Source organism: Triturus cristatus, chromosome 3_2 (assembly GCF_964204655.1).
Source record: "Triturus cristatus chromosome 3_2, aTriCri1.1, whole genome shotgun sequence".
NCBI lineage: Eukaryota > Metazoa > Chordata > Amphibia > Caudata > Salamandridae > Triturus > Triturus cristatus.
In genome coordinates this window covers 969844471-969872383 of record NC_140584.1, presented here as the reverse complement: position 1 = coordinate 969872383, position 27913 = coordinate 969844471, and the positions used below count along the sequence as shown (strand labels likewise).

At 44.1% G+C, this 27913-nt stretch overlaps 1 protein-coding gene across 8 annotated transcripts in view; it reads left to right on the top strand.

Annotated features, from left to right (window-relative positions):
• The window catches only part of AKAP1 (A-kinase anchoring protein 1), a 406823-nt gene that overhangs the window by 90217 nt on the left and 288693 nt on the right, over positions 1–27913 (top strand). For all 8 annotated transcript variants that reach the window (XM_085649530.1, XM_085649533.1, XM_085649534.1 and 5 more), the window contains one exon: positions 12419–15369. In XM_085649530.1, coding sequence (XP_085505656.1) covers positions 12441–15369 — 2929 coding nt within the window. In that variant the 5' untranslated portion in view covers positions 12419–12440. The remainder of the gene's footprint in view (positions 1–12418; positions 15370–27913) is intronic.

Here is a 27913-nt window from a genome sequence, read left to right as displayed (position 1 = left end):
CCTCGTTACCACGCAAAGCCATTACTACGCAAGTCATTAAATCGACTTGCAGTAGATGGCGCGCTAACATTACGAATAGTATAGTTTACCATTCCAACACCTTCCCTACTGTTATGTAGGCTGGAGTTGGAATAGTAAATTATATATTTCTAATGTCAGCGCGCCATCTACTGCAAGTCGATGTAATGACTTGCGTAGTAATGGCTTTGCGTGGTAACAACGCGGTCATTGTAACAACCGTGTTGTAATTGCACGCAATGTAATGACTCGCTTTATAACGAGTCATATTCCAAAATGGACATTAGGATGGAAGGTGGGATGGAACGAACAACCGGACAGTGGGGGGGAAAAAAAGCACTATTATGTGGCCAGCATTGTTCCCTGTAACATGCGCGCCTGAGCGGGCGCGCACCCTGCTTTTCAACAGCGTGCACACACACACTCCCACAGTGCACACTTCACTGCTCCATGCATGACCAAGAGAGGGTTTGTGAGTGGTGAGACAAAAAGCTCACTTTCTTGGAGCTGAACTGCAGTGACAGCGAGTTTTCAAGGCCGGGTTGAAGAGCAGAATGCGTGTGGAAGGACTTTGAAATACTTTCTATTACGTGCATGGGTTTTGCTACGGTGGATGACCGCACTCGGAGCAGTTGTTAAATTGCTGATTTCATTATTATTGTCGAGTGGGGGCCTGCAAGGATTCAGCAGCAACAGTGGCCTCTGGAAGCCTGATGCAGCAGAGTGCTGATAACTTATACTAAGTTTATCCTTTGTAAAGCTGGGTAAAACTGCACAAAATAAAAGGTGGATTCTGCCTGGAACCAAAATCTAATCGCATCCTTTAAGAATTAAGACCAAAGCATTAACCTTTGATGGCACTAAGTGGTACCAATCTAGTGGCTGAAGTGCACAGCCTGAAACTGGAAAACCTGGGATCAGTTTCTGCTTGACCAGATTGTGTGATCCTGGGCAAAAACATTATTTCACTGAGCAACCTTTTTGTTCGTGATCACATAAAGACATATAATTGAGTCCGGATGTGTGCTGTACAAAAAAACATTTCTTGTGTGTGATTTAATAGCTTTTTAAGTTTTTCTATCTAAAATAGGAGTCTAGGCCATATTTCCTGCATATAACTGACTTGCCTTTTTGCTCACTTAAATCAAAGTCACCAGGGCCTGTTTTTTTTTTTTTTTTGTGAAAATCTTTTTATTGATAACTTTCAACACAAATCAACGTACATTGGCATTTAATAAATCAGTATTCCGACCATTGGATTGTGTACAGACATTCAGAGAGCACCTTCACAGCAAATTAACATAACGGTGTTGCAGGGCACCGCACTGGCCTCCAGCTGTATCACGTGTTGTCATGGCCGTTTTAATCTACTTATTGATCAACTGTATTCTCTCAGTCACTCAATTCCGACTCTGAGGTATCACGTGGGGGGTCACATATATTCCCTCTGTACGCATTCCACCCTCCCCATACCTGGGTCCAGTTTTTGGGGCAGCCTCTATGCACATATACTGTTTTTTCAAAGACCATTGTGGTATCCATATCTCTACACCATTGGGAGAGGGTAGGGGCCTGCCTAGATCCCCATCTTTGAGCTATGTTGCGCTTTGCCAGCAGCAGTCCCAGCGTCACCCAGATTTGCGCCACGCGGCTAAGATCTGTAGGCTCCCATACATTGAGGAGACACCTCCTCGGTTCCGGGAGAGTCGTAATTTTTGTCACCTGGGAGAGTGTGCGCATGATCAAACGGCATCCGTGCGTCTAGTGATAGAACGACTGCATCCTCCTCTATCGAGGAGCGATGTGCTAGGACTCCATGCAACCGTCGTATGTTAAGGGCGGTATTTCAGTTTGGCATAAACCCGGATTGATCCGGGTGTATTACGGTGGCGAGGTGAGGCTGCAATCTCGTTGCCAAGACTTTTGCTAGTATCTTTGCCTCTGCATTCAGCAGCGAGATTGGGCGATAGGATGTGCACTCATGCAATGGTTTATTAGGTTTGGGGATGGCCACTATGGTGGCCAGTCTCTGATCCCGGGGTAGAATCCCTTTCTTTAAACTGTCCATGTACATGCCCAATAGATGCGGAACAATGTAAGTCGTGGCTTTCTTATAGAATTCCACTGGAATTCCATTTGGCCCTAGCGCCTTCCCAGTACGGAGGGCGGCTATTGCAAGTGTAATTTCTTCCGCGGTCAGGTCTTTTTCGAGGGCCGCAACCTCGGATGGGGCCAACGTGGGCATAGCGATGTCTCTAAGGAATGCCAAATTGTCCACAACAGTGGACGTGGCCTCTGGAGTATAGATCATTTTATAATGCGTCGACAGGGCTTCCGCAATTTGCCGAGGCTCCGACGTGAAACCACCAGTTTCTAACTGGATCCGCGCCACCCATCTAGCCGCACGCTCCTTTTTGTCCAGCCAGGCTAACAATCTACCCGCTTTATCCCCTAGCTCATAGATCGTATGCTGCGTTGTGGCGTGTCTGGCTTTTGCCGCCTCCCATACATAGGACTTGTATTCTTTTTGCGCCATGAGTACTCTATGTGTAGTGTCTTCATCTATGCGTGTGGCATGGTCAGCCTCTGCCCGGGCCACCCCCTGTTCTAGGTCGTGTACCTCTATTTGTTGGTTTTACTTGTGGTCAGCCACCATCGAGATGGCCTTCCCTCGAAGGACCGTTTTGTACGCCTCCCACAGTGTCGTCGGGCTTGTCACGGAATCCTTATTTTCTTCGAAATGCTGTCTGGTTGTTACCAGAAGAGCTTTATTAATTTTGGGCACTTTAAGGTACCCAGGGTGAATTGGGAATACCCTACGCCTCTGTGGGGTGAAGGTTGCATATGTGATGAGGACTGGAGAGTGGTCTGAAATGCCCCTAGGCAGATGTGTTACATCCGTCATCCCCCTCAACCCTGTCGCCAGTGCAAAAATGTAGTCCATTCGAGAGAGACTGTTATGGACCCCTGAGTGAAATGTATATTGCTGCTCCGCTGGGCAGCTGGCTCTCCAGGTGTGTATGAGGCCAAGTGCCTCCGTAAATTCCAGTAGTTTGAGATTAGCGCCACTGTGATCTCTGGTGGACGACCTGTCCATGTACGGATCCATCGTCGCATATTATGAGTTCCCCCTGCGGTAGCGACAGCAGAAACTCTCCCAACGCCTGGAAAGTAGCCTGATGGAGTGTCGGGGGGGACATACACTGTCACTAAGTTATATATTTTTCCCTCCCACTGGCAGGTCAACGCCGCAAGCCGACCATGCTCCTCTCTGCGGAAGTCGACCATGATCAGCGGGAATCGCTTATTAACTAATATACCCACCCCTCGGGAACCAGACGTAAAATCGGACTGCACCACCATTTTAAAGCCCCACCTATCCAGGGCCTTTGTAGTCGTGCCCACTAAATGCGTTTCCTGAAGGAGCGCCACTGCTGGCCCCTTGCGCTTGAGATATTGTAGGACCAGCCCTCGTTTGATTTTATCCCCCAAGCCATTCACATTCCAGGACAGTACTCTAAACAAGGGGCTGGGAGGCTGCGGACTCCCTATATCTGAGCTTATATTAGCCTCCAGAGTGGTCATTTGTACTCTCTCCGTCATGCAGGGTAGCGTGAAGTTGCATTAAATGTACATTTGTCCTCCTTTCATGACAGACGGAGCACGCATCAATCGCCAATGTGTAATCTCAAAACACAAAACCAAACCTAAAATAACTTCCACATATTGCCCCCGTCCCTCCACCCCCCCTCCCTGCCTCCCTGCCCAGCGGATTTTGAACTACCCGCCACCCCAACTTAGCAGAGTGCTTCGTTCCCATAACTTTGTACTTGCGTGTAGGGACGGAGCTGCCCCCTGCCATTCGCCCTCTCCCTTCACCAATTGTGAGTCAATGCGAGAAACCAGTTATTTAGGACATCGAAGTTCAGCCTTCAAGCGTCCCTATGGCGGCCCTGCGACCGGGGGGACCCCCCAACTCTCCACTCCAGATAGCCATTCGACAAGCCAGTCTTTCACCTTCTGCTTCATTCTGGTTATGTATGCTCCGTTTCTTCTGAGCCAGCGTTCTCTGGAGCTCTGGAGGATCGTGAATGCTGTTTATATTCCTGCCATGCGCGCCTAGCGTCTTTCGCCGGGCGCCAGCCCTCCAACCACTCAGCGGCCTCCGGTGTGGTGAAGAACCATGCCTGTCCCCCTGCCTCAACTCGCAGCTTTGCTGGATAGAGCATCGCATACTTGAATTCACGAGTGCGCAGCTCTTTTTTTATGGCCAGAAAATCGCGGCGCTGCTTCATCACTGCTGCAGTATAATCCGGATATAGGGTTACCGTACAATTGTCCACCTTAAGCGGGGGGCGGTACGTGCCGCCTGCAAGATGGCGTCCCTGTCTCGAAAGTTAAATATACGCGCCAGGATCGGTTGCGGAGGGGCCCCCGGTCTAGGCCTACCTCCAGGCACTTTATGCGCTCTTTCCACCGAGAAAAATTTTGATAGTCCGCGTGGCTGCAGCTGGTCCGTGATAAGTTTTTCTATGAAAATATCCAGAGCCCGCCCCCTCTCGCTCTCCGGCACACATACTACGCGTACATTATTCCTTCTAGACCTTCCTTCCTGATCATCAAGCTTTTCCAGCAACTGTTTTTGCACAAGTTCCAGTGACTGTATCTTCTTTTTACAGTCTCGTGCTCATTTTAGATACATCGGCTCTCAACAGCATTATATCCGTCGAGATTGTCCCTATCGAGACCTGCATCTGTGTTAGCGTGGCCATTACATCCTGGAGGGTAATTTTCTTAGGCTTGTCGGGAAGGGGGGGGAGGAGGGGTGAGCCCACTCGCTCCTTTTGGTTCGCAAACTTCTCAAGTTTGGTGTGCGTCCCCACATGTTGCCCCTTGCCGCCCATATTGGCCAATGCGAGCGATATTGCCTTCTGCCGACCCGGGTCTTCAGGAGGGTGGGGGGGAGCAGTAGGGGTCCAGCAATCGCCGCTGCCTGACACGGGGTCTTCCACGTGCGGCCTGTCTGTTTCACCGGTGTTGCGTCGCGTCCCCCCTGTATCAATGCTCACCACAAGCCCCCAGCTCCGGAGCACTGCAGGCCCCCTCCCTGCGTCTTGATCTGCAGCCGGGACCTCCGTTGCTCAGTCACCACCTCTGAAGGCAACGCCGTCTCCCTCAACTGTCCTGCACGCCAGCCCGCGGTACTCCACTCTCAGGGCAATGCACCAGGGGTCCGCCACCGCCCGGACCAACCCCAGCCCCCTCTCACGGGGGGGGGGGGGGTGGCCCAACAGCATTGTATAAATGCTTAAGGGGCCGCTCCGCTAAATGCGCCAGCTCTCCACTCCTGCGATTCAATCTGCCTCTCCAGCGCCGCCCCGAGCAGGCCTCTATTTCCGACGGGGGGTGAGGTGGGCAAGGGCTGCCACCGCGCGATGGACTCCCCAGGGCGTCGCAGCACAATGGTCAGCCGATCTTAGTGTCTGTCCCCGCTCTCCCGGGACACCACCACAGAGCCCGCAGCCTCCCGGCCAGCGCCTGGCCTCTGGGCTGTATGTGGCACCGGACAGTGCGGGACCTCTTCCAAAGCGTCGCGCAGGTCCTCCGGAGAGCAGCCGAAGGCCCACAGTCAGTCCGATCCACTCAGCAACATCCGCGGCTGCGATACACTTGCCTCAGGCGTCCGGAAGCTCGGGCCACAGGGACGAGGCCGCGCCTGTGTGGGTCCTCCAGGGCCGGCCGGCCGCCACCCGAGGCCCCGGCTCCGCCTCCTCCCTCAGGCCGCACACACGTTGTCCTGCGGCTCCTCTCCACCACGTCCGCCGCCAGGCTTACTTCACTCTCCGCCGATGCCCCAGTTGCCCAGCGGCCGCCTCCGAGGGTATTTCGCCAGTTTGTCAGGATTTATGCCAGGATAGTTGCGGGAGTGGGCTTCAGACACGGAGCTGCACTAGGCTGCGGCCATCGTCGTTGGCCGCAAGCCACGCCCCCACCAGGGCCTGTTTTGACTAGGTGATCTTTAACCATCCAAGTGAACTACTTTTTTTTTCTTTTTCATTTAGTACTCAAAGAATGTGAATGTGTTTTTCTAGCTCTCTCCCTCTTGAATCTGCCACCTCCCACCCTCAGTGCTGTTCCTATTCTCACCGAAATTGTCTATAAAAGCAATGCAGCAGGCATATGTCTGCGAGAAAGTGTATGAAAAGCAGACTCCTATGTGGTTTTTATGGCAACCTCATCCCTGTCCTGTGAGTATATACATGAGACAAAGTGACAATTGGTTCCATCTTTTGGCTGGCTGTGCAGGTCTGTGTGCTTTGCCGTTGTGAAGTATGTGAAGACATGTCATGATGCAACAACCATTTTGTTCAAATTTACTAATCCAGGATGACCGACCTCCATCTTTGAGTGAAGTTTTAGAAAGGAGTGGCAAAGCAGCAACTGCTGGTCCTTAGGAATAATAATTAAAAAAAGGGTGTGGAAAAAGGGTGTGGAGAAGGCAGCAATGATGCGAACACTGAATGATGTAAGTGTGAATAACGGAAGCACCAGAGGCAGGTGGGGTTGTAAAAATCTGGTGGGAGATGGAGCAACAAAGACTGTCAGTGATTTTGTTTGAGGACACGACACACAAGGGAGAGTGGAAGAAAATCCATGCACTTCATAGAATGCTCAATGAAAAACAAACAAGTACTGACAGAACTAATAGGTAAGGGATTGGCTACCAGCTATTTAGCTTTGGAATTGCTTGTTTTGGCATGTTTTTTACAAATATAAAAATAAAGAAATACTAATTGGTAAAAGCATAACATTTTTATTGGTCTCAAAAAGCACCCATTACTATAGTAGTCCCTGGAATTCAAAAGAGCTACTTTGTGTGTGGGTGTACTTCTTGTGAGAGACTGAATGCAATTTCAGTGAAATTAGCTAAAGGCTTGTCTGTTACCTTAATGTGTTGTGGGAAGAATAAATATGTGAAAGAAAATGACTGATGAAGAGGGCTGGCTGAAAAGCCCTATAGTGGATGGGGGGGGTAGTTTGTGTCTGTCTGTGTGTGCGCACGAGTCTGTCTCTAAAGGTTAGAGGGATGTTATAGTTTGGCTTAGTTTTCACTCGTACAAAACCATAGAAATTCAGCAGTTAGTTACCTGAGCGAACTATAACTTAATCCCTGCAGTGCACTGTTTATGACCTCACGTTACATCACTCATGACATGGTTAGTCACTACCCACGAATGGACTTAAATACCAACACATCTGGCTGCTCAGCACTCTGCAGCTTCCCAATACTGTTTCTACAACCTACATCCAACAAAAACCCAATTTTGATTTCTTTTCTTAGCAGCCAAATAGAGGAATATCGCACTGTCCCCTGCTTCCATGAAAAATGCAGAGCTGGACAATTCTGATTTGGTTTGTCGGAACTTATGGTGTGGGTTCCCTACATCAACATGTTCTCAATGCCATCTCGGTGGAAGGGGCAATCCCTCCATCAAGGAGGGGGGCAGAGATCGTACCAAATTTGCAAAAGTCTCTTGCAATTTTTCTGACTGCTTCATTATGGGGAATTTTGCCAAAGTTTGGTGTGATGTGAATGGAAAACTGAACAAGGCCTTCCCTGTAGACCAAGGTGTGCGTCCTTGCCCCAACCCTTTTCCTCTTATTACATGAACTGTATTGCCTACTTATTGAATTGTCAACGATTCCCCTACCCTGGAGGGAAAACAATAGTGGACGACTGTTAGACCTGTCAGCCCTTTGGGTGGTCCCTCCTCATTATTTATTTTGTCCCACTTTTGCCTCAAACCCTGTTGGTATTTTTCCTTTTTGGGAACCACCAGACTTTTTAGTGTTGCTGCAGATTCAGGGAGCCATTTTATCTACCCCTGGAACTTCTGTCTGAGGGCCTGGAGCACAAAATGGTGGCCACCTGTGACATCACCAGCACCCACTGGAACCTACTAGCACCTTCCAGAACATTCCAGAACCCTGTGACAGTTGGAGGCGGTTTAGAATGTTGGGAAGCTAAGACAGAGAGTTGGCAGTTGGAGCTGGCAGTTGGCACCTGACTGGTGAAGAGTGAGCAGCAGAAACCTGAAGGAGGAAGGAGTGAGGCAGCAGGGGTGGAAACTTGTGCCTGGAGTGGGGTCCATAAACCCACCCTTGATACTAGTCCCTACTGACTGAGCCCAGCCTGGAGCCCTGTGTGGGAAGAAGCAAGAAAAACCATCTTAAGGACCTGGACAGCAGGAACAGGCCTTAGAATCCAAGAACAGCAAGATCCTGACCTGGATACTGGTTTCCCTGGAGCCTGACGTCGAGTAGCCTGGAGACCTGGAGCCCGAGGTGGAGAAGCGGTGCTGACTGGAAAAGCAGACGTCGTACCCGGAGCCGCCAGAGGTCGAGAGAGGGCGCCGACGGAGGTCGGAGAAGTACCAGAGGTCGAGGAGGAAGTCACCCGAGGTCGAGTGAGCGGCGTCGACTGGGGAGTGAAGTCCGCCCTCCGGAGTTGCCGGAGACCGAGGTGAAGCGTGCCGGAGGTCGGGAGTGGAGATCGCACTCCGGAGTCGCCGGAACCTGAGGAGAGGAGCACCGGAGGTCGGGAGTGGGGATCGCACTCCGGAGCCGCCGGAAGTCGACATCGAGTCAAGACTGCCCGACGTCATCGAATCGGAGGTCGAGATCGAGCCGAGGCCGCCGACATCGATCCGGAACCGCCTACCGACGTCGTCAAGAACTGACATTGTGCCGAGGCCGCCGACATCGAACCGGAACCGCCTCACGGCGTCGACACGACTCCAGCGGCGTCGGAGCTTCAGAAAAAGGGCAGTAAGTGGAATAGTGGGCGCCTAAGGCCCTGTGGAATCCTAAGAGACTACTCTAGGGGTTAGAGAGGTGCTGGAACCAGCTTGACTGTGCCAGGGGTGAGCTGAGACTAATTCAGAGGGGTTGTGTAGAGTGAGAGAGCCAGGTCTCTAGTATTCCCCCCCTTGATCTACCTCAGTTTAGGCCTCAGCCTTGTCCAAGCCAGGGAGTAGACACCCTCCAGCCTTCCACATCCCCACAAGCTGTGCCTGGGCCAAATCAGCCCATAGTAATCTCAAATGTGATCTGATTCTATTAGTGTCACTGTCAGCTTTTAATTATTTATTAAGGGCACTGTATTTATTGTATTTAACCTATTTATTGTTTCACTGTATTTATTGTTCCACAGTATTTATTGTCGCACAATATTTATTGGTTTGCAGTATTTATTGCCTCAGAATATTTAATTGCCTGTATGTATTGCACTTATATTTATACCTTCCTTATTTATGATCACCCCTATTTATTGAATCATTAAGACAGTATTTATTTGACCTGCACTATTTAACCCCTTCCATGCCCATGACGGAACGGTTCCGTCATGAGCATCGGTTGCGCTGTGCTCATGACGGAACCGTTCCGTCATGGCCCCGCCCGCGCTCGAACCCTTCAGCACCGCGGGGGAATTCCCGCAGCGCTGAAGGGGTTAAAAAGCCTTGTATATTGTGATTGTGTTATTATTTATCTAATCAGCAACTAAGAGAAAAAAGAAGATAAACAGAGATATTTTCATAAACGGTGTAGAGTCGTTTTTGGAACGGATGCACGCATGGTTATTGTATGGGTATGACGTATGCTTAGCACGGTGCCTGATTCCTGACCACTCGAGCCAAGCTACCACTGTGTGTCTGGAAAGACCCCGTTACCACCACCCTTTCCGGTGTAGGAGTGGGAGAATTTCCAACAACGACACTTTGTTGTCCAAAACTAGAAGGGCCCTGTAACATCTGATTGATAGCTCGTGCGTGCTTTGCGGAGACTTTGGTCTCAAAATTAATATTTCCAAGACCAAATACAAGATTTATACGAAGCTGGACAGAGTGAGATGGGTCATCAAGTTTGGATCTGAAGCCTTGGAAAGAGTCCTGGAGTTTGATTATTTGGGTATTAGGTTAGATGAAACTGGATCCCGGACTAGCAGATGTCAAAGAGCAATGTAATCTACAAGTAAGGCTGAGGAATTCTTGGATTTTTTCTAACCAGTATGTGCTTGCTCCCTGTACCTCCAATTCAGGTATGGGGTACTCCCAGTAGCATCTTTCACCATGTACTGGGGGAAGACGAACCAGGGATCTGACTAATGTTTTCACTGTAAAAAATATATAAAAAAGTGAGGAGCATTTCCTGTTATTTTGCCCCCCCTTATGCTAAACCTAGAAGCAAATAGATTGTTCCCATGTTCATATCCCTTAGTTTATTAAATCGAGGAGAAGCATACAGAATATGTAAAAAGTGACACCCCGATCGTGGTGGTGGCTGTTTTGAAATTTCTGTACATAGCTTGGTCACTTAGAGACAAATTATTAGTGAGGCTCGCGGTTTTCCTTTTTTTACTGATTTTCTTTTAGAGATGAATACAGACAGAAAACATTAATTTTCTTGTCTATTTTTTTTTTAAATGTGGATAAAAACGGAAATTGGGTTGCTTTTGGAGTTATTCTATATGCTATCTGCCGCGACTGCCTGGCCAATAGATGTGTGGATTAATAGATAAGGGGATTAAAAAAGAAAGGAATTTTAGTAAAGAGGCTTTAACAGCAGTAGATATGCACATGGTTGATACTGAAATGTGCATATTTTCATATAAGTGCACGGATTTATCTTCTGCGGGTGTTCACAGCACTGAAACCTGGCAGACAATGATGCACGAGTGCATATTTGTTGGATGAATAAATGTGGAAATTTACCTAATTTTTCTACAAAATCCAAAATGAGCATGGATAAACACAGATAAATTAGCCAAAAATAAATATGGATAACTACAAAAAGGAATTGGCAAAAAAATAAAGTATCATGAAACCGGGAGCCCTAATTATTAGCCACTGTATAAAAGCCATCCCCCAGATGATATCCTGCATGGCTCTGTTCTTACTCATTAAGCATTAGAACTGCTTAATGAGTTGTTTCTTGTTTATTTATTTTTTAGATATTTATTCTTGTTTTATAGTGTGTTTAAATTATTAAATAGATTTTAATGTTTTTTTTTTTTTTTAAATTATGAAATGAACTGTCAAACAATACAAATTGGGTTGCCTTTTCTCAAGGACCGATCCCAAGCATCTTCTCCTACTGTATAGGACATCCACTTGCTCTTGAACATGTAGTGATCTCTATAGCTCCATATTGTTACCTGACTTCTTTAATGTCTCTTATGCTTTTAACCTGGCACATCCAATCTATAAGATTTCGGTTTTTAACCTTTTGCTGATGATTACTCTTGTTTTACTTTAAGGGGCAGGGGCTAGAGAAATACCCTGGTATGTTAGTATCTTCATTTCAGACCTGCCTGATATCAGTTGGGTGTGAGATAAGCACATATTGTCTTAGACAGGTTATAGTGGTAGCGGTCAAAGTCCTACTGGAAACCCACTGCTGGCATCCTCCAGTTAGGAATCCACAGTTTCTAGAGTGTACATTTCTCCACCAACCACAAGCCAAGGCACTCGCCTGAAGATGTTGTATGCATGCTTTGGCTCTTCCCATCCTACTTGCCCCTGAAGGATACAACAATTGCAGCAAAAATGTTAATTAGGAGAGCCACATTGGATTATGGTACTGTTGTTTTTGAGTCTATCCAAGGCGTTCCTCGAAACTGCAAAAGGTGCAGAATGTGGAAGCATGTATGACCTAGGGAGCCACACATTATATCTCACACATGTTGGGGTCCCCTTACACTGGCTTCCTATAAAGCTGAGTCTAGTTTAAGGTTTTATGTGTACAAAACCGTATACAGAATAAGTTGTGTAATTCTGGGGTATACTCAACACCCATTTTCTTGAGCCCTCTTCCCTGTAGGAAATTCCTACATCTTTGTGTATTCATTAACTCTGAAAGGTGAGCCTTACAATCTGAACATCTCTTCGGGGAAAGGGATGGTATATAGGGGAAGGGCTTTATTCTCATCCATTGAATGTTTTCTATACCCAGGTTAGCGTTTCCATTGTACTGGGTGCAAGGAAACACTTGAGTAGAATCGTGTTCCACACACTGTTGTATAAAAGAACCGATCAAGCACCATAAATCTCTCCTACATCTTATCACCTGGTAAAGCATCAGTGTTGGAAACTTTGTTTTTCGGCATTGTTTTTAAAAAATAGTTTTCATCCAGATCAAGGTATTTTTTGGATTGAAAAACGATTGCAGAAAAAAATCTTCTCAGTCGTAACCAGTTCTTTTGCGTGTAAATGTTTGTAATAGATGTGGGTGATTACAACAATTACATTTTTGAAAAGGTAACCTTTATTGTGGTGTGTACTTTACTGGCAATTTGGAATAACCTGATCTATTTAATTAATGTTTGTTTTTGTTTATTTAGAATTAAAGCTTGAAGATTTAAAATGGCTCTGCAGTTCCGTGGAATATTCCCCTACACCTTATCTGGAGTCCTGGCAATTATTGGTTGGTGGTGGTTCTTTTCACGAAAAAAAAATCGAATACCCAATCAACCAGGCTGTTCAGTAGCCCCTGCACAAGACCAACATGCAGATAATATTCAGAAAGAATGTATTTCTCCCGAAGAAATAATTACTTCAACAGAACATCTCTTGCAGTGGAACCATGAAGAGATTCCACAAAAATGCCTTTCCCATTCCAGGTCCTCACTGTTTGGCCTGCTGTCCGAATCTTCATCTTTAGAAAATGTTGAAAAAACAAGTGTGTCCGAAATTGAAGACGAAAGTTTATTAACCGAACAGGCCAATGAACGCAACTTATCCAGCAGCATAATTGGTGATGTGGAAGAAAATCCACATTTCCAAGAGACTCTCCTATTCAGCCCATTGGAATTTTCCAACTTAAAAGCCACTCAGGAACTTGAGTATTCTTCTGAGACTAGGCCAAAAGAAGAAATGATGTGTAATGATATGGAAGATGCTTGTGTTTACAAATGTCCAGTAGCCTGTTCTTTGAATACTGAGGATTATACGATAAGTGGAAAAATTGGACAGATGACTGTTCTTGAAACAATGCCTGTGTTTCCTACTGAACAGAAGCAGCTCTCATCGACAGGAAGAGATGGCATGGCCATTACATTTGAAGGTGCTGAGGATAAGCAAGTGCTTGTTCATAAAGCAGAAATTCAATCCAATGGATACACTGAGATTTTGCCTCTAGAACAAGATGTCCAAAATTCTACTGTGGGGAACAAGTCTTCTCGAACATGCTGCTCCAATAATGTTCCAGTTGAAAGCATAATAGAGGAAAATATTAAGTGTGTGGGTCAAAAAACCTGTGTCTCTACTGATACTGTTACGGTCACTGAAAAAGTAATGGACAAGGTTAATCATTCAGATGTTAGTGAAGTTATCAATTTGGATAATGATGCCAGCATTATTCATCTTTGGGAAGAAGCCGTTCAAAGTATTCACTATGGGGATGTTGCTTCAAATAATGATGCTGGCCATCGGGTAACACTTGAGACAAATCTACTTCAAGAAACTGAACGTATCGAAAGTCCATCTCTGGATGCATTTGAACAAATTGTTTTATTTCAGGAAAAAGCCTGTCACCCTCCGGAAGCCACAGACATCTTTGACAATTGTATTCTGCAACCTGTGCAACACAAGGAAGAGGTTTGCACTGCTGAAGATAATGTTGGGGCCTTAACTGATAACAATGCCTTAATCTTATTCCAGGAAAAAGCACTTCAGTCCCCTAAAACCATTGAAATTGCTTCTGTGGATGAAGAACATCATACAGATGATAAAGAAAAAACTGATCAGGCTACTCAAATGACTGAAATTATACCTCCCAGTAAAGTTGCTCATTCCATCATTGAAGTAAACACAGCACTTTCTATTGGATTTGCGGAAACGAATACTGTAAATGAAGCTAAACACGCTGAAACAGAGAAAGCCGTAAGGTCCACAGAGAGTATTGAAACAAGCACCAATGAGGAAGTGACTGAAAAATGTGTTCTAGCAGAAAAAGAAATAATTCAACTTGAAGAAAATGCTCAAATGTCCTCTGCAGACATCCAAAACAACTTGGTTTTGGAGGGAGATGTTCAACCAACTAATTTCACTGCCCCTGTGACTGCAGAGCTATGTCCTCAAACACCACTCATTTCTGAAGAAAACCTTCATCCTGCTGAATTGACTAAAGAGAATCTGTCCACTGATGCAGCCCATAATATTATTTTTGAGAAAAATGTGAATTTGCATGACCCTTTTCCTGTAATGTCACACAAACCTCCCTTAGCGTCTTCAGTCGAATCTTTTCAAACTGTGGAAGGCAACACAATCAGTTTAGTAGACCAAATTCCACTGAGCGGGTTTAGTAAAAATCACTCTTCAGGAAAAGACTCCAACATAGCTGCTATTGATGTGGGACTTAATATCAATACACTTTCTTCTGCTGATAATGTGGAAGAGTCCATAGTGGTTGGCATCCTCATGAATAGTTATGTGGACTCTAGCCCATTGCTAACAGAAGAAAATGTTTGCCAGATAACGGCTTTTTCTCAGTGGGAAAAACCCCAACACTTAGCAGGCACAGGGGCAGATGATTTCCAAAAAGAAAATGAAACCGATCACACACAACTAGCCGCTGGCCCCATTGAACAGTTGGCAATGAGAATTGTTTCACAAGTAATTTTAGCAGCTACAAAGGAGGTCCTGTCTGGCACAGTAGTTAATTTGTCTGGAATCAGTTGTCCTGTTTTAGAAAATCAAGTTGGTGGTTCTGTAGAGTTAGATAATGGTGTTGCTTTACCTCCTCCCATATCTGGAATTGTGAATGTTTTGGAATCCAACAGGCAAAATACTATTTCCAATTGTAAAACTACAGTGGAGTTTCCTCTGCTTTCAGAGAAAAGTCTGGGTGATGATTCTAGTGGTATAAATGCATCAAAAACTCTACCTTCATCATGCCCTGGCAAAATCACATCGAAAGAAAATAAACCAAAAAGCTCTGTGCCCAGTGACTACCATGAACCGAATGTCAGTGTGGTTTCTCACTTCGGGTTATCATTTGAGGATACCAGCATCACAGCTGAGGATTCGGGTTGCAGTGCTTGTACATCAGAAGATGGATTAATTACAGAGGAGCCTTTGCAAAGCACTACTCTATCAAGCATGGTCTCCACTGCCCCACAGTTTGATTCATCAGAAATTGGCGATACCACTGAACTAAGCATCATACCAGTCAAAGCAGTGTCCTCTAATTTGCAAGACAATGTGCCACTTAACAACGGGGAACTAAAAAATTCTCCTGACGTGAAGCATGATGGACATTGGTCCACTGAAATTGAAGCCGATCATTCAGGAGGTACGGGTCCAATGCTGTTAATTCACTTTATTACATTCCAAATTGTGCAATTTAAATGTGTGCTAAGATACGATTGAATTGGTATGATCACTATATTCTAGATGCTCCATTTATAATGACTTGGAGAACCTAGAAATCCCCCAGGATTGTCTTAAAGGTGACATTCTGACTGAGTATTGCAGTGAGTGGACATATTTCCTCCAGATGAGTTGCGCCCTTTACACAAAAGGGGTACTTGGGGATAAATGTTTCAGAAAGAGCTGAAAAGGATCGCTAACTTTAGATATTGTTTAGGGTAGAACTGTAGCTTTTGGTCTGCTTGCTGATTTGGAAGCAGCCAGCAGTGACCAGATATTTTGACATGTTAGGCACACTTGCGAGTCTGCGATGATTGAATTGTGGCACGCCTTCGATTTTGCACTGGGCTCTGTGCGAGAAGACCATATAGGGCAGTAGAAGGACTTAATCGGGTAGTGTTGAGGCTGCCTGGGCAAGAGCACAGGTAAAGGGGAGTATATATCTATATTCTGTGCCTCTCTAATTTGGTTGCAAAGTTGTGCATAGACAAAAACCGCTTCTGAAGCTTGTGACCTTTTAGAAAAATCTTAATTGGTCTATTGTGGTAGATGCCCAAAATCTATATAGAAATGTTATGACGTTGCAAAAAGAAACAAATCCTGTTGAGCACTGGACCTATGTGCAAGCAGTGATCATGATACAATGCACCCAAACATCTATAAACCAGTCTGATGATGATTGCATGCCTCCATAGCCAGTGAGGTATTGGAGAACAGTATTAAACTGGGTCCTTTGCCTCAGTGGACTAATAAACCCTCTTCAGGAATTGGTGTTTGACTGCGAGGTCACCAGTTCAAATTTGAGGAAGTTTATCAAGCCTTTCATAGGCCGATAACCTGAGTGGCAGAGCATTGGATATCAATAATCGTCTGTTAGTTAGTGGCATGATGCCCAAATCGACGAACGTGTACTTTAGAAATACATATCAACTTAAGTTAGTATTAATACTTCTGATGCAGTTGTATGCTTATATGAGAATGTGTTCCAGCCCTGTAGGATTTTTGGACTGCCCAGGTAGCCTATTTTGAAATGATACCTGTGAAAAATCTCTGGGCACCTGTGCTACGTATTGTATGCCTTACTTTGGTTTTAATTAATTTGATTCCACGGCAAAACGCAGTGCAAGGGCTGCAGTTGTTTGGGAACATATGCATGTCATTTGTATAGTGCAAACCTAACTAAAGCACAGAGGGAAAATGTACATCTCAATAACTTTCACCTTTTAAAATGCTGCAGGTCTGGCCCTGCTAGTTGGCATTTGTTTATGACCATATTCTTTGTCTACCTGTAGCATATGTGCTTTTTAATGTTCCCTCAGTTTTGAACAGTAAAGAAGCGCTGATGCACTTGTCAAATGTTTTTAAATATAACCTAGTTTTTCCAACATTTTCTTGCATAGTTCGCAATCCTTTGCCTTAAAGTCAGTAGGCACTTCTAATCTTGTTTCATGATTTTCTCTCTTTTGTGCAGACTTAGAAAAATGCCAGTGAGAACACGGGTTAGCCAGTAACAGTCCATTGACTTACACTTGCTGCTCAGATCTGTTAGTCCTGTACCTTTATTGTTTGAGTCTTGGGAAAAGCAGCTCTGTGAAACCCTTCAAATGTCGTTACAATGAGTGCCGCTAGAATTAAGACTAGTAGTAGAAGTTGATTGTTGCATGAAAACTGCAGTACACCCTGCTATACGAAATTGATTTAATCTATGCATCAAATGTAATTTGTTGGGAAGCATGTGGAACAGCCCATATTCTACTGCAAAGAGATTCTGCAATGCATATGCTTTCTTGCACGGAAAAAGATACAAAACATCTGACATAGTCCCACACATCCTAATCGTCCTATCTGCATAATAGCTACTGGAACACTGCCTCATGTGTTCAGCTTCTCCAGACCACCCACAGTATTTCTAAAGTACCTAGAGCCAACAGCTCCATATATCTTGAAATGGAGGTGCACCTGCATAGCCATGGAGGGAGGGAGAAATGTTATAAATCTCACTATGATGGAGCAATAGGTGCAGATGAGATTAAAGCATACTATTGAACTACTTATCTGGTAGGAATAAATGAATTGGTCTAATGAACCACATTCCGAACTGACGGATGCCACATAGAGATGGATGTAGGGCTACTTTTGTCCCTTACTTTTTTCTTCGTGGGGCTAGAGTAGACCCTACATTTCCATAGCGACAATTACTTGAGTACCAGATATAGCATAAAATATATTGAGTAATATGGGATTGCACAAACATTTGACAAGAGAACCCCCTCCCCTCCGTGTATGGGTAAAATGTTGCCTGAGGTTGGTTCTTGTTGGAGATTTGGAGGATGAGATAATATTGGTAGATCTAAGCTGGGTGTGGGGAGGGGGGAGTGGATTTGATAGGCGGAACACATGCCCGTTTACAGACCTACAATGTTATGACTATCTATAGAAGAAGGTAGTTCTATAAATACAATTAAAGCATGAGCTGAACGTCTACATTAAGGATCTATCAGCTAAACTACTGATGGGGGAGATGGAACGAAGAAAGGGGTCAAAGCGTTACCAGTCCATAGCAATCAATTCTCCACTTATGTTTGAGTCACTGAGAAAGGCCTGGTAAAGGGATGTTTATGACCTCAATCAGGAGGATTGGCAAGAGGCTACAGTGGCCCAGTGAGAGGCTGACGTAGCTTCTCAATTTAGGCTTATTCATCTGAAAAACCTCCACTGGACATACATGTCACAAATCTGATTATGTTATGGAGAGCACACGGAGTCCTTTGATTGCTTGAGGTGCCATAATCACATTGGGGAAGTCATGCACACTGCTTTGGAGTGTGTTTGGGTGAAACCATTCTGGCAAGGTGTCTTGCAGACTTTGAAATATGTAAAACAATGGCAGTTGGAGACCCAATATTTATCCTAATCCATCTATCCATAGACATGGGCTCCAATTTAACTTTGCTGCGTCTGGGTTTGGTGGTGGTGAAGCGAGACATTACCAAAAGGTGGAGGCAAGAAGAGCCACTTGACCGCAAGACTTGGGCAGTAGATCAGGCTTCTCCAATGATTAGTTTGAGCTACTAGTAGATCTCCTCCAGTTTATCTGTAAGTGGCTCTCTTCTGTACAGCCCAGCCTACTAAATTAAAAGTTTTTGCTTGGTTAATAATCTATGTATACCAACATTTAAAAGTGTATATTTGAGACTAAAATATGTCTATTCAGAATTCATAAGCTGATGTTTGAAGAAAAAAGGTTTAATTTCCCCAAACCAATCTAAAGTGGGATATTTGAGTGATGCATCATGCAGCAGTAGGGAAATGTATTGGTAATCTAAATAACTGGGTGCCAGGGTCATTGCCGCTATGACTTGTATATTATCGATGTAGTGGCATTTTTACAATGACAAAGCGTTTTTAATATCACTGCTAACATTGCCTGATGCGCTGAGGTGATCACTGCTAGTAATCCTGCATATGTTCACTATGTAATCTTGTCTGATGTGGTCCCTATTATCTCTGATATTCTTGGTAGAACAGGATGATTTTCATTAAACATAAGTAGCTCTTATTACAGAAGCAAACTGGGGATCCCCTGGACAAGATTATTGTATAATGTTGGAGATAGGGGATGTGAAAGATTGTCCACAAACATTTAAAAATGTGGGATGAGTGTATGGAATTAAGAGGGATACAAGGGTAACCAGGAGGAGATTAAAAGCTCGCTTTAAGGGGTGCGAGGGGTAGACTACCTAACACCTGAAGGTGTTAGATGGTTGCGGATAATAAGGGTGCTGTGATCAGAAACTGTGAGATCAGTGAAAACCAATGTTACACATCCATGCTTGGGTTGTATATGTGGATACAGCTCTATTATATGCCGATTTCACTGCCTGCAACATTAAATAAGTGTGTTTAACATAAAAAGGATTAGGTGGGCCCCATGGCCTGCTGTTATTTCCCTAAACACACTGTTACTCTTGCTCTGTCCACCACAACATTCATAAACAGATGCCTGCAAATAGAAGTCTCACTTTTACCCAATAAAATCTAGAATCACTATTTCTCACATAAAAAAAGCTTGTAGACTGCTGCAGCGACAAAAAAGGCAGTACAATTTAAAGTCCTGTGAAGTGGTATCTTTTTTCACACTGTTCTTTTCAAGATGACGACACCAAATGGTAGACATTCCTTATGGAATACTATTGAACATACGTAACAAGATAAAGGGAATGACAAACATAGGGTTTAAGTGGTATTTCTGGCAAACAATATTAGTGTCAATGAAGGTTTATCCAGTGATATTGTTCTTTCAACATGTAACATCCTTTAAAACGTGTTTACATTATTTCTGAGTCATTGAACCTTGTGGCATTTTGGTGCATATTTGCGCACTTTTTTTTTTTTTATACATGTACCATGATGATTTCTTTTGTGGGATAGTTATCTTGTTTTGTTTTATAGCTAAACTGTCTGACTAATCTGGGCCCATCTTGGTTTCACGTATGTTACCCTGGATGAAGAGCCAGAACTTTCATTCTTCAGGTACAAGTGTCTTAAATGGATCCCTGTACCCTAATATTTAGGACTGAACCCCAATAATAATTCCCCAAAATATTTCCAACCCGACCGTTTACTTCAAGTAGTTTCACTCCAGGTTGAGCTCGCTTAAAAGAACACCCTACCACCCAACATCAATTCAGTAGAGTATTAAAAGTAAGTATCTGCGACCACTCAATAACTGAGTTCTAGGTCAGGAAAAAGTTGAAGGGTTTTATTACAGAAATCTCCAAATCAAGAGCTATAAATTAAATGCCATGAAGACTCAGAGCAAAGTTAGTGCAAAATAGTCAAAAGTCAGAAATCCTTCTAAGTCCCAAATGAGTAGCAAAATCAAGAAAAGATCGGACAACATCCCCAATAAACAAAAACAAATCTGGCTTATCCCTAAAATCTAGGGGTTCTTATACACCATTCTCGCTTAGAAAATGAACTACAGCACAGATTCAGCATGGTATGTTCCCATGTAGCATTTCCTTGGCAAATCATAATAATTTAAATAAGTGGCATTATATGTTAGCACTATCCTACTTTCTGTGTAAGCATCTTGCTTTGCAGTGAGATTTTGAACAGACCTTGCAACATTTAACAAAATCTGTTAATGAATTTGTGAGACTAAACTAGGCCACAAACGCAGCGGAATAAACCTTGACATTTGCAAACTACCAAGTACAGTAGTAGTTTCGCTTTAAAAAAAACCCTTTGTATTCATGTCATTATAACAAAAAAATGACTTCAGTTGTCTTCACTTTCTGTGGAGCTTCTGGGGAGCTTTTTTACCAAAATGTGACACGACTGAATCATGTTAATTTACACATTTTCTATCCTTACATTTTAAGTTTTCCAACATATAGAGTATCAACTCTCAATGTTTGTCACACAAACATGAACCTAAATAAATTTAAACACAAGCAATGTTCTTGCACTAAAATATTTCAGCCAAATTGTATGCTGTAGAATATTAGTTATTTTGTATCCATTTCAGAAACTCTGTAAACTTAATTTAAGTAGTAATATTGTTCATTTCAAATTCTGGATACTTTTTAAGAAGGCATTCTTCTGTGAATAAAGGTTCATCAGGCCATTTATACGTAATTCCTTGCAAGTTATTCTTATTGTTCAAACTGTTTTCTTCCATAGTATATTGTATATCTGCTCACATTATCTTTAATCCTTTTGTTAACCTAAGTTCTTCTTTTCCCACTATCTGAATCCTTTTTAATTGATGAGTCCGGACCACATTGGGTCTAGTAAACAATTATTTGTTTTCCTTTCCCCAGTGTGTCTATTTTCAGGCAAAAGGATTCATGTATTCCTACCGACTGTGTTCAGGGGACACTAGGGAAGACTAGGGAAGACATGAGAATAATTGTAGACCTTAAAACGACTAATTAGTCAAAAAGCGAATGTCAGAATGCTGCGACTATACGCATTTGTGCATCAAAAACTAACAATCTACTAATAGGCAGTCTTGGGTTCAACCTGAGCTTTCTGCAAATTATGTAAGTAACAGCGACCAATATTGGGAAGAGTGGATTTTCTTTTCTTTATTTCGATTATTAGTTGAAGTTTTGCTCTGTCCTGAAGGCTATTAGACTTTCTCACAATTCAGTCCTCCAAAAGCAGAGGCTCTAGGCAAGCCACAAGGATTGCAGTACTTCGTGATTTATTGGACACAGAGGAAATAAGTGTAGCCTTCTGATAAAAATGTTGATTTCTTTGAACAAATTATTGACCAATGTCCAGACAAATCTGGCTTGTTCTTTAACTGCTGGTGCCCTGGTTTTAAAGAATATTTAATGAACCAGTTGAGAATGAGCATACTTCAGTATGAGTGCCACAAATATGCATCAAGATTAATTAGTAGCAATAACTTGTGACAGCCCGGGAAAATAAGAGACTATGGTTAAGGCTGAAAATTCTAACTATTGTACCACCTTAACTAAGTAAATATGGACACTTCTATAGTAAGATAGGGAGCTTCCATGGTTCACCTCACAATCAAAGATATATTCAAGGAGATGAGACCACGACAAATACTATTTTAACAAAAGTGGTCGTGCAGGTCAGATCAGTTTAGTCAGTCCTGTCTGCAGAAAATGTATGCTTTATGCAAATTTCTTCAAGGATATTTCAGATGTGTAATATCTGACTAAATTAGTTAATATGTTTCATTCTAATTTGTCTGGTAATCTCAATCTATACAATATTCCAGACAAAGTATAATTGTTATAAAGTATACATAAGCTAATATTGAACTGATTGCTCTTTAAACCAGAAACTAAAAACAAACCCCCATTGCAACAGATTCTATAACCTTTATTTTAAAACTTACATCATATGATCAGTATGCACTAAAGCACACGGTGATTGTCTCATCAGCAAATCACTCATTACACTCTTTGGTCCTTAAAAACAGATAGGACAGTTAAGCTTTGAGTCTAACATGCAAGACATGGGAGGTAACTAGTTAAGCGGATGGTAAGGCCTCCTTGAACAAGGTAGGAACAATGCCACTTAATTTAACTGCAGCTGTGCACTGATTAGCAAAAGACACATTTATAAATATTGTTGTTACAGCTTGCAAGCGTTCAGATTCTTGGTCAAGCAATAAAGAGCAAGAATGTAGGCTTTGTGGTTAAATTAGCGAATTGCCAATCTGCATTCTCTGTTCTTGCTAGGCCTTATTACCCGAACAAAGAAAATATTTGAGACCTCATTGGCTCAGGTGAGGTGCTCGCCCGCGTAAGCAGCTGTGATAAAAACTTGTCTTCAGGTACTGAGAATATAACTTGGAACAGTTCGGTCTGTTCAGAAGATGGTGATTTCAGTTTTATTGTTTTTCTTCCCTTGACTAAAATGTCAGTCACAATCTAAAAGTACAGGATGAGAGTGGCTCTGCCAGTGGTGGTTTCCAGACCTGTAAGAGAATCCATAAGAAAGACTTTCATGGAATGTAGCCTTTCTGATTAACTAGAATGGTTAGGTAGGTCTCTGTTCCCAAGAGCCTTATATAACCTTATACGAGACAAACGCTTCTGGAAACGTATCTATTTTTCCTGTGGAAGTTACATGAGACTTTCATGTAATCCAAACAATAATTCCTAAATCTTTTCTCCATAATTGGCCCTCTTCCTCAGGCACATCACTTAGGACTTTTTGAAAAATACTTTGAAAAGGAAAAAAGTAAAGCAAGCCTTCAACTACTAGGCTGTTCATACAGTATAAGCATCCTACCTTTAGCCACTATAGATAGAGCATTTACTGCTGTGTGCCTCAGTAAATATTTCAATTAATGAAATGGAAAAGTAACCCAGTGGAGCTCATGCCACTTATTTGAGCTTTTCTTATATATGATTTTACTGCAGGCAACTAGGTTGAACCACATAAACATATCTTGTTAACGTTCCTGCTATTTTCCTTAATATCTTGCTTTTCCCAACACCTTGTACTGACATGAGCTTTCTGTTCTAGTATTCACGAATAGTGAAGAAGATTGGGATAATGAAACAAATTGCTTAATTTACATCATGGGTATTGCTAATAAATAACCCTCATGTTTCCCATTACTTTGAATTGGCTAAGATCTTAAGTGTAGACTGTGGAGCAGACTAGCGCTACTTAAGCTGATGGTAAAATTATTTTATTCTGAGACGTCTGCCTATCTTTCTATTTCTTCTATCTTTTGAATATGAAAGACTACGAATAATTTAGTAGTTCGTTTTTAATTCATGTTTGCGTATATTTGAAAACTGAGAAATATGGGTCACATGGCCATTAGAATAGCAGCATTTCGTTTTCTTTCTTTGGGCTCCTGTATATAGGCTGAGATTTTAGTGTTCATGAATTTAATCAAGAGAACCGAACCATGATGGGGAACAAGGATTAAAAGTAACTTGTCCTTGTTTGTGACTTATTTGATTGAACCTAATTTGATGACTCCCATCTGAGTCTTCTGCCATCCCAATAGATTCCACGACCTAGTGATTTTTCTCATCCTCCGTTTGATATGGTTCTGGTATATACCGAAAATAACACATTATTGTTAAACAAGTCAAAGGTGAGGGAGGGGTTAGCCTGTCTGGCCATGAATAGTTAGATTTTTGGCCTTGCACTTGATTAATAAACTCCTTTTAGTTGAAGCGAAAACAGTACTGTACTATAGTATAGTAATAGAGTTTAATTTCTTGGAGAATTGGAATTGCCATGGCTGAACCTTCAACACCATCTTATCTTGCACACTATACATTGTGGAAGAGGTCGATACCCTCCAATGTCTTTTTTATTCTCTCTTTAAGGAGATTCATTTGTGCTTTTCCTTTTTTTCCATCAGTTTGTAGGTGAAGAACTAGTTCAAGTACATTATGTTTGTGAGATTCCAGTTTATTAGGTTGAAGCCTACCAGACCAGCGCAGCTGTCTGGTTTGCTAAAGACATCTAGGGTACATTCGGAAAGCTTCCCTGGGAAGGTGTTCGTCCCATTGCTTATCATTGGCTTTCTGGTTTGAAACTCACATTTGCTTGCTTTCTATTTGCTTTCTATTTGCTGGCTTTATTTGTTTTGGCTGCTCATCTTGAATTCGGCCCTTCTGTATAGCAAAGCCTGTTTACAAGGGCCCCTTTTAGTATTCAACATGTGCTCCTTTCTGTAAATAGGCATTTAAATCTTATCTTGTCACCCTTGCTGTGCGTTCAGAACTGAGGTAAAATGTCGAGCTCTGTCTTCTGAGGGAGCTTGGTTTTTGCTTTTCTCTGACTTCAGAGTGAGAGGATTTGTGACAATCCTATACTTATCCTCTCCCACACAGAGCCCACAATTGCCAGAAATAACTTCCACGACCGAATGAAGGCCGTCACTACCTGGATGAGAGACAGCTGCCTCAAGCGCTACTCCGACAAGACCGAAGTCCTTATCCCGGTTCCCAACACCTCCGCTTGGCCTGCCGTATTATTCCGCCACAGACCATGCATGAAATCTCTGCATCAATCTGGACTTCTCACTTACGATGCACCACCAGATGAACGCCATCTTCCACACTTTTCGCCTGCTTCAAAAGACCTTCAGATAGATCCCCACTGAGGCCAGAATGACGTCATCCATGCACTCATCAGTGGCAGACTCGACTACGGCAATGCACTCTAAGAAGGTGTCACCCAGAAACTCCTCAGTAAACTACAGAACATTCAGAAGGCCACAGCCAGACTGGTCTTCAACATACCAAGCTGTAGCCACATCTCTGAACACCTGTGAGAATTCCACTAGCTTCCGGTCAAGTCACGTTCAGGCTCCTCACACGCCTACAAAGCCCTCCACAACACCGAACCTGCATACCTGAACCACCGCCTTTCATTCGATGTACTAACCGCTCCGCCGAAATGGCCATTGTCCCTGGGATTTGCAAGACCAGAACCAGAGGAAGATCCTTCTCCTACCTCGCCGCCAAAACCTAGAACACCCTGTGCCATTACCTCAGACTATCCCCATCGTTGATTCAATTCAGGAAGGATCTCAAGATCTGGCTCTTCAACTGAACCTCAGCACCCATCAGGACCAGCAGCCCCCTCTCCCATAATCAATTAATCAGTTATTTGTAAAGCGCACTACATACCCGCGAGGGTCTCAAGGCGCTGGGGGGGGGGGGAGCTACTGATCGAACAGCCAGGTCTTGAGTAGCCGCCTGAAGGTCAGCAGGTCTTTGGTCTGTCGTAGGCTCAGTGGGAGGGTGTTCCATGTCTTGGCGGCGAGGTGGGAGAAGGATCTCCTGCTGGTGGTGGTTCTTCGGATGTGCGGGACGGTGGCGAGTGCGAGGTCAGCGGAGCGGAGCTGGCGGCTGGGGATGTAGAAGGAGAGTCGTCTGTTGAGGTAGGCTGGGCCGGTCTTGTGGAGTGCCTTGTGTGCGTGGATGAGGAGCTTGAAGGATATCCTCTTGTTGACGGGGAGCCAGTGCAGGTTTCTCAGGTGGGGGGTGATGTGGCTGTTTCGTGGTACGTTGAGGATCAGCCATGCTGAGGCGTTTTGGGTGCGTTGCAGTCATTTGAGCTTGGTCGGGGCTCGCGCGTAGAGGGCGTTTCCGTAGTCGAGTCTGCTGCTGACGAGGGCCTGGGTGACTGGTCTTCTTGTATCAGTTGGGATCCACCGGTAGATCTTGCGGAGCATGCGGAAGGTGTTGAAGCAGGAGGAGGAGACGGCGTTGACTTGCTTGGTCATTGAGAGTGAGTCGAGGATGATTCCCAGGTTGCATGTCTGGTTGGTGGGTGTCGGGGCTGCCCCCAGTGCTGTCGGCCACCAGGAGTCGTCCCAGGCTGAAGGGTTGGAGCCGAGGATGAGGATCTGTCTCGTCAGAGTTCAGCTTCAGCCGGCTGGTCCTCATCCAGTCGGCGACTGCCTTCATACCTTCGTGGAGGTTGGCTTTGGCGGTGATGGGGTCCTTGGTGAGGGAGAGGATCAGTTGAGTGTCGTCGGCGTAGGAGATTATATTGTCATGCTGTCCATAAGGGATGGAAAAGATGCAGTTCAGTTTTTGTCCCAAGTGCTACATCAAATATTTCAGGCAGAACCAGCACAAGGTGTGTAACCTTTGCTTGTCCCCAGAGCATGATGCGGTGTTGTGTGAGGTGTTTGGCTTTCCGCTCAAGAAGACGCTATGGCAGCGACAAGAACTATGTTGGGCCCACTCCATCACCTAGTTATAGCATGCTGACAATGCGCCTGATATCTTCGAGGGGAGGTTGCCACACCAAGAACCCGAAGCAGAGGATCCCGAGGCACAGGCAGTGACCATGGACATCCCTATACGGCTGACTAGCCGTGGTGAAAGCTCCAACTCTGACCGTTAACTTTCCACACATGGCCATGTGAACTCGGGCGAAAGCCTTCCATACCCCAACAAAGCCAATGAAACAAATGTAAAGCGGCTCACCGTACCCCACTGCCCTCGGGCCATGGTGGTCTCTGAAAATACTCCGGAGCAGAACCACGTCCCCCCACCTGCTAAACAATTGACAATTGGTGAAGTTTAAAATCCTCAAGTTTTCGTCTGTGCCAGCACCAAAAAAAGAATCCGAATCCACACACCATAAAGTGGTAAAGCCAAAATGGGCACCAATGGTATCAAACACCTTCAGCGCTGAAAACTCCCAAGATGCCTTCGGTATCGACACCTCCAATGACTCTTCCGGCACCGATATAGCACTCATCAAAATCTTTACCTGGGGCTAACACCATTCTGGCACAGAAAATAACATCAACTCTGAAAACCACAGAGACTCTGTCAGATCCTAAACAGCAGCCCCCACAACCAATTCTTGAAAAGCTTCAAGATAAACTAGACAAGGGACAAAACACTAGATTCACCCCAACACTGGGAAAGGAGAGGAAAAGTCTCCTCTAGAGATTTCCAAAGAGGAAGAAAACCTTGGAAGAAGAGAGCATGAGACCAGATCTGCCCAGACCTCACAAGAAAAAGAGAAAGGACAGACACTAGCTCTATTTTACTTCCTACTTCTCTTCCTCCAACCTGTTCAAGCTATATCGCCTCCTCCTACACTACCAGTGCTACAACCACTGGCACTTTCACAAATTTACCAGCAGTCACCTGAGCACCTGCCTTTTGAACAACTACACATCACCCACACATATACAGCAGGTAAGGGTGATACGGTGGGGGGAGATCTTATTTTGTGGTATGATAGCACATCATACCATGAGGTCATTAGTCGGCAGCACCCTACCATAAGGTAGACCTACACACTCTGGAACCAGAGGAAGATATTTTAGTGGAGACACAATAAATCGCTCAGAACGATAGTCTCTGCCAATGCTAAAAGGTATGCTCCTGTCCACAATAGATTTTCAAACATCCGGTAAAATGTAGAGCAATCCCTCCAAGAGTGGAAAAAATAAATAAGGCGTCTCCATC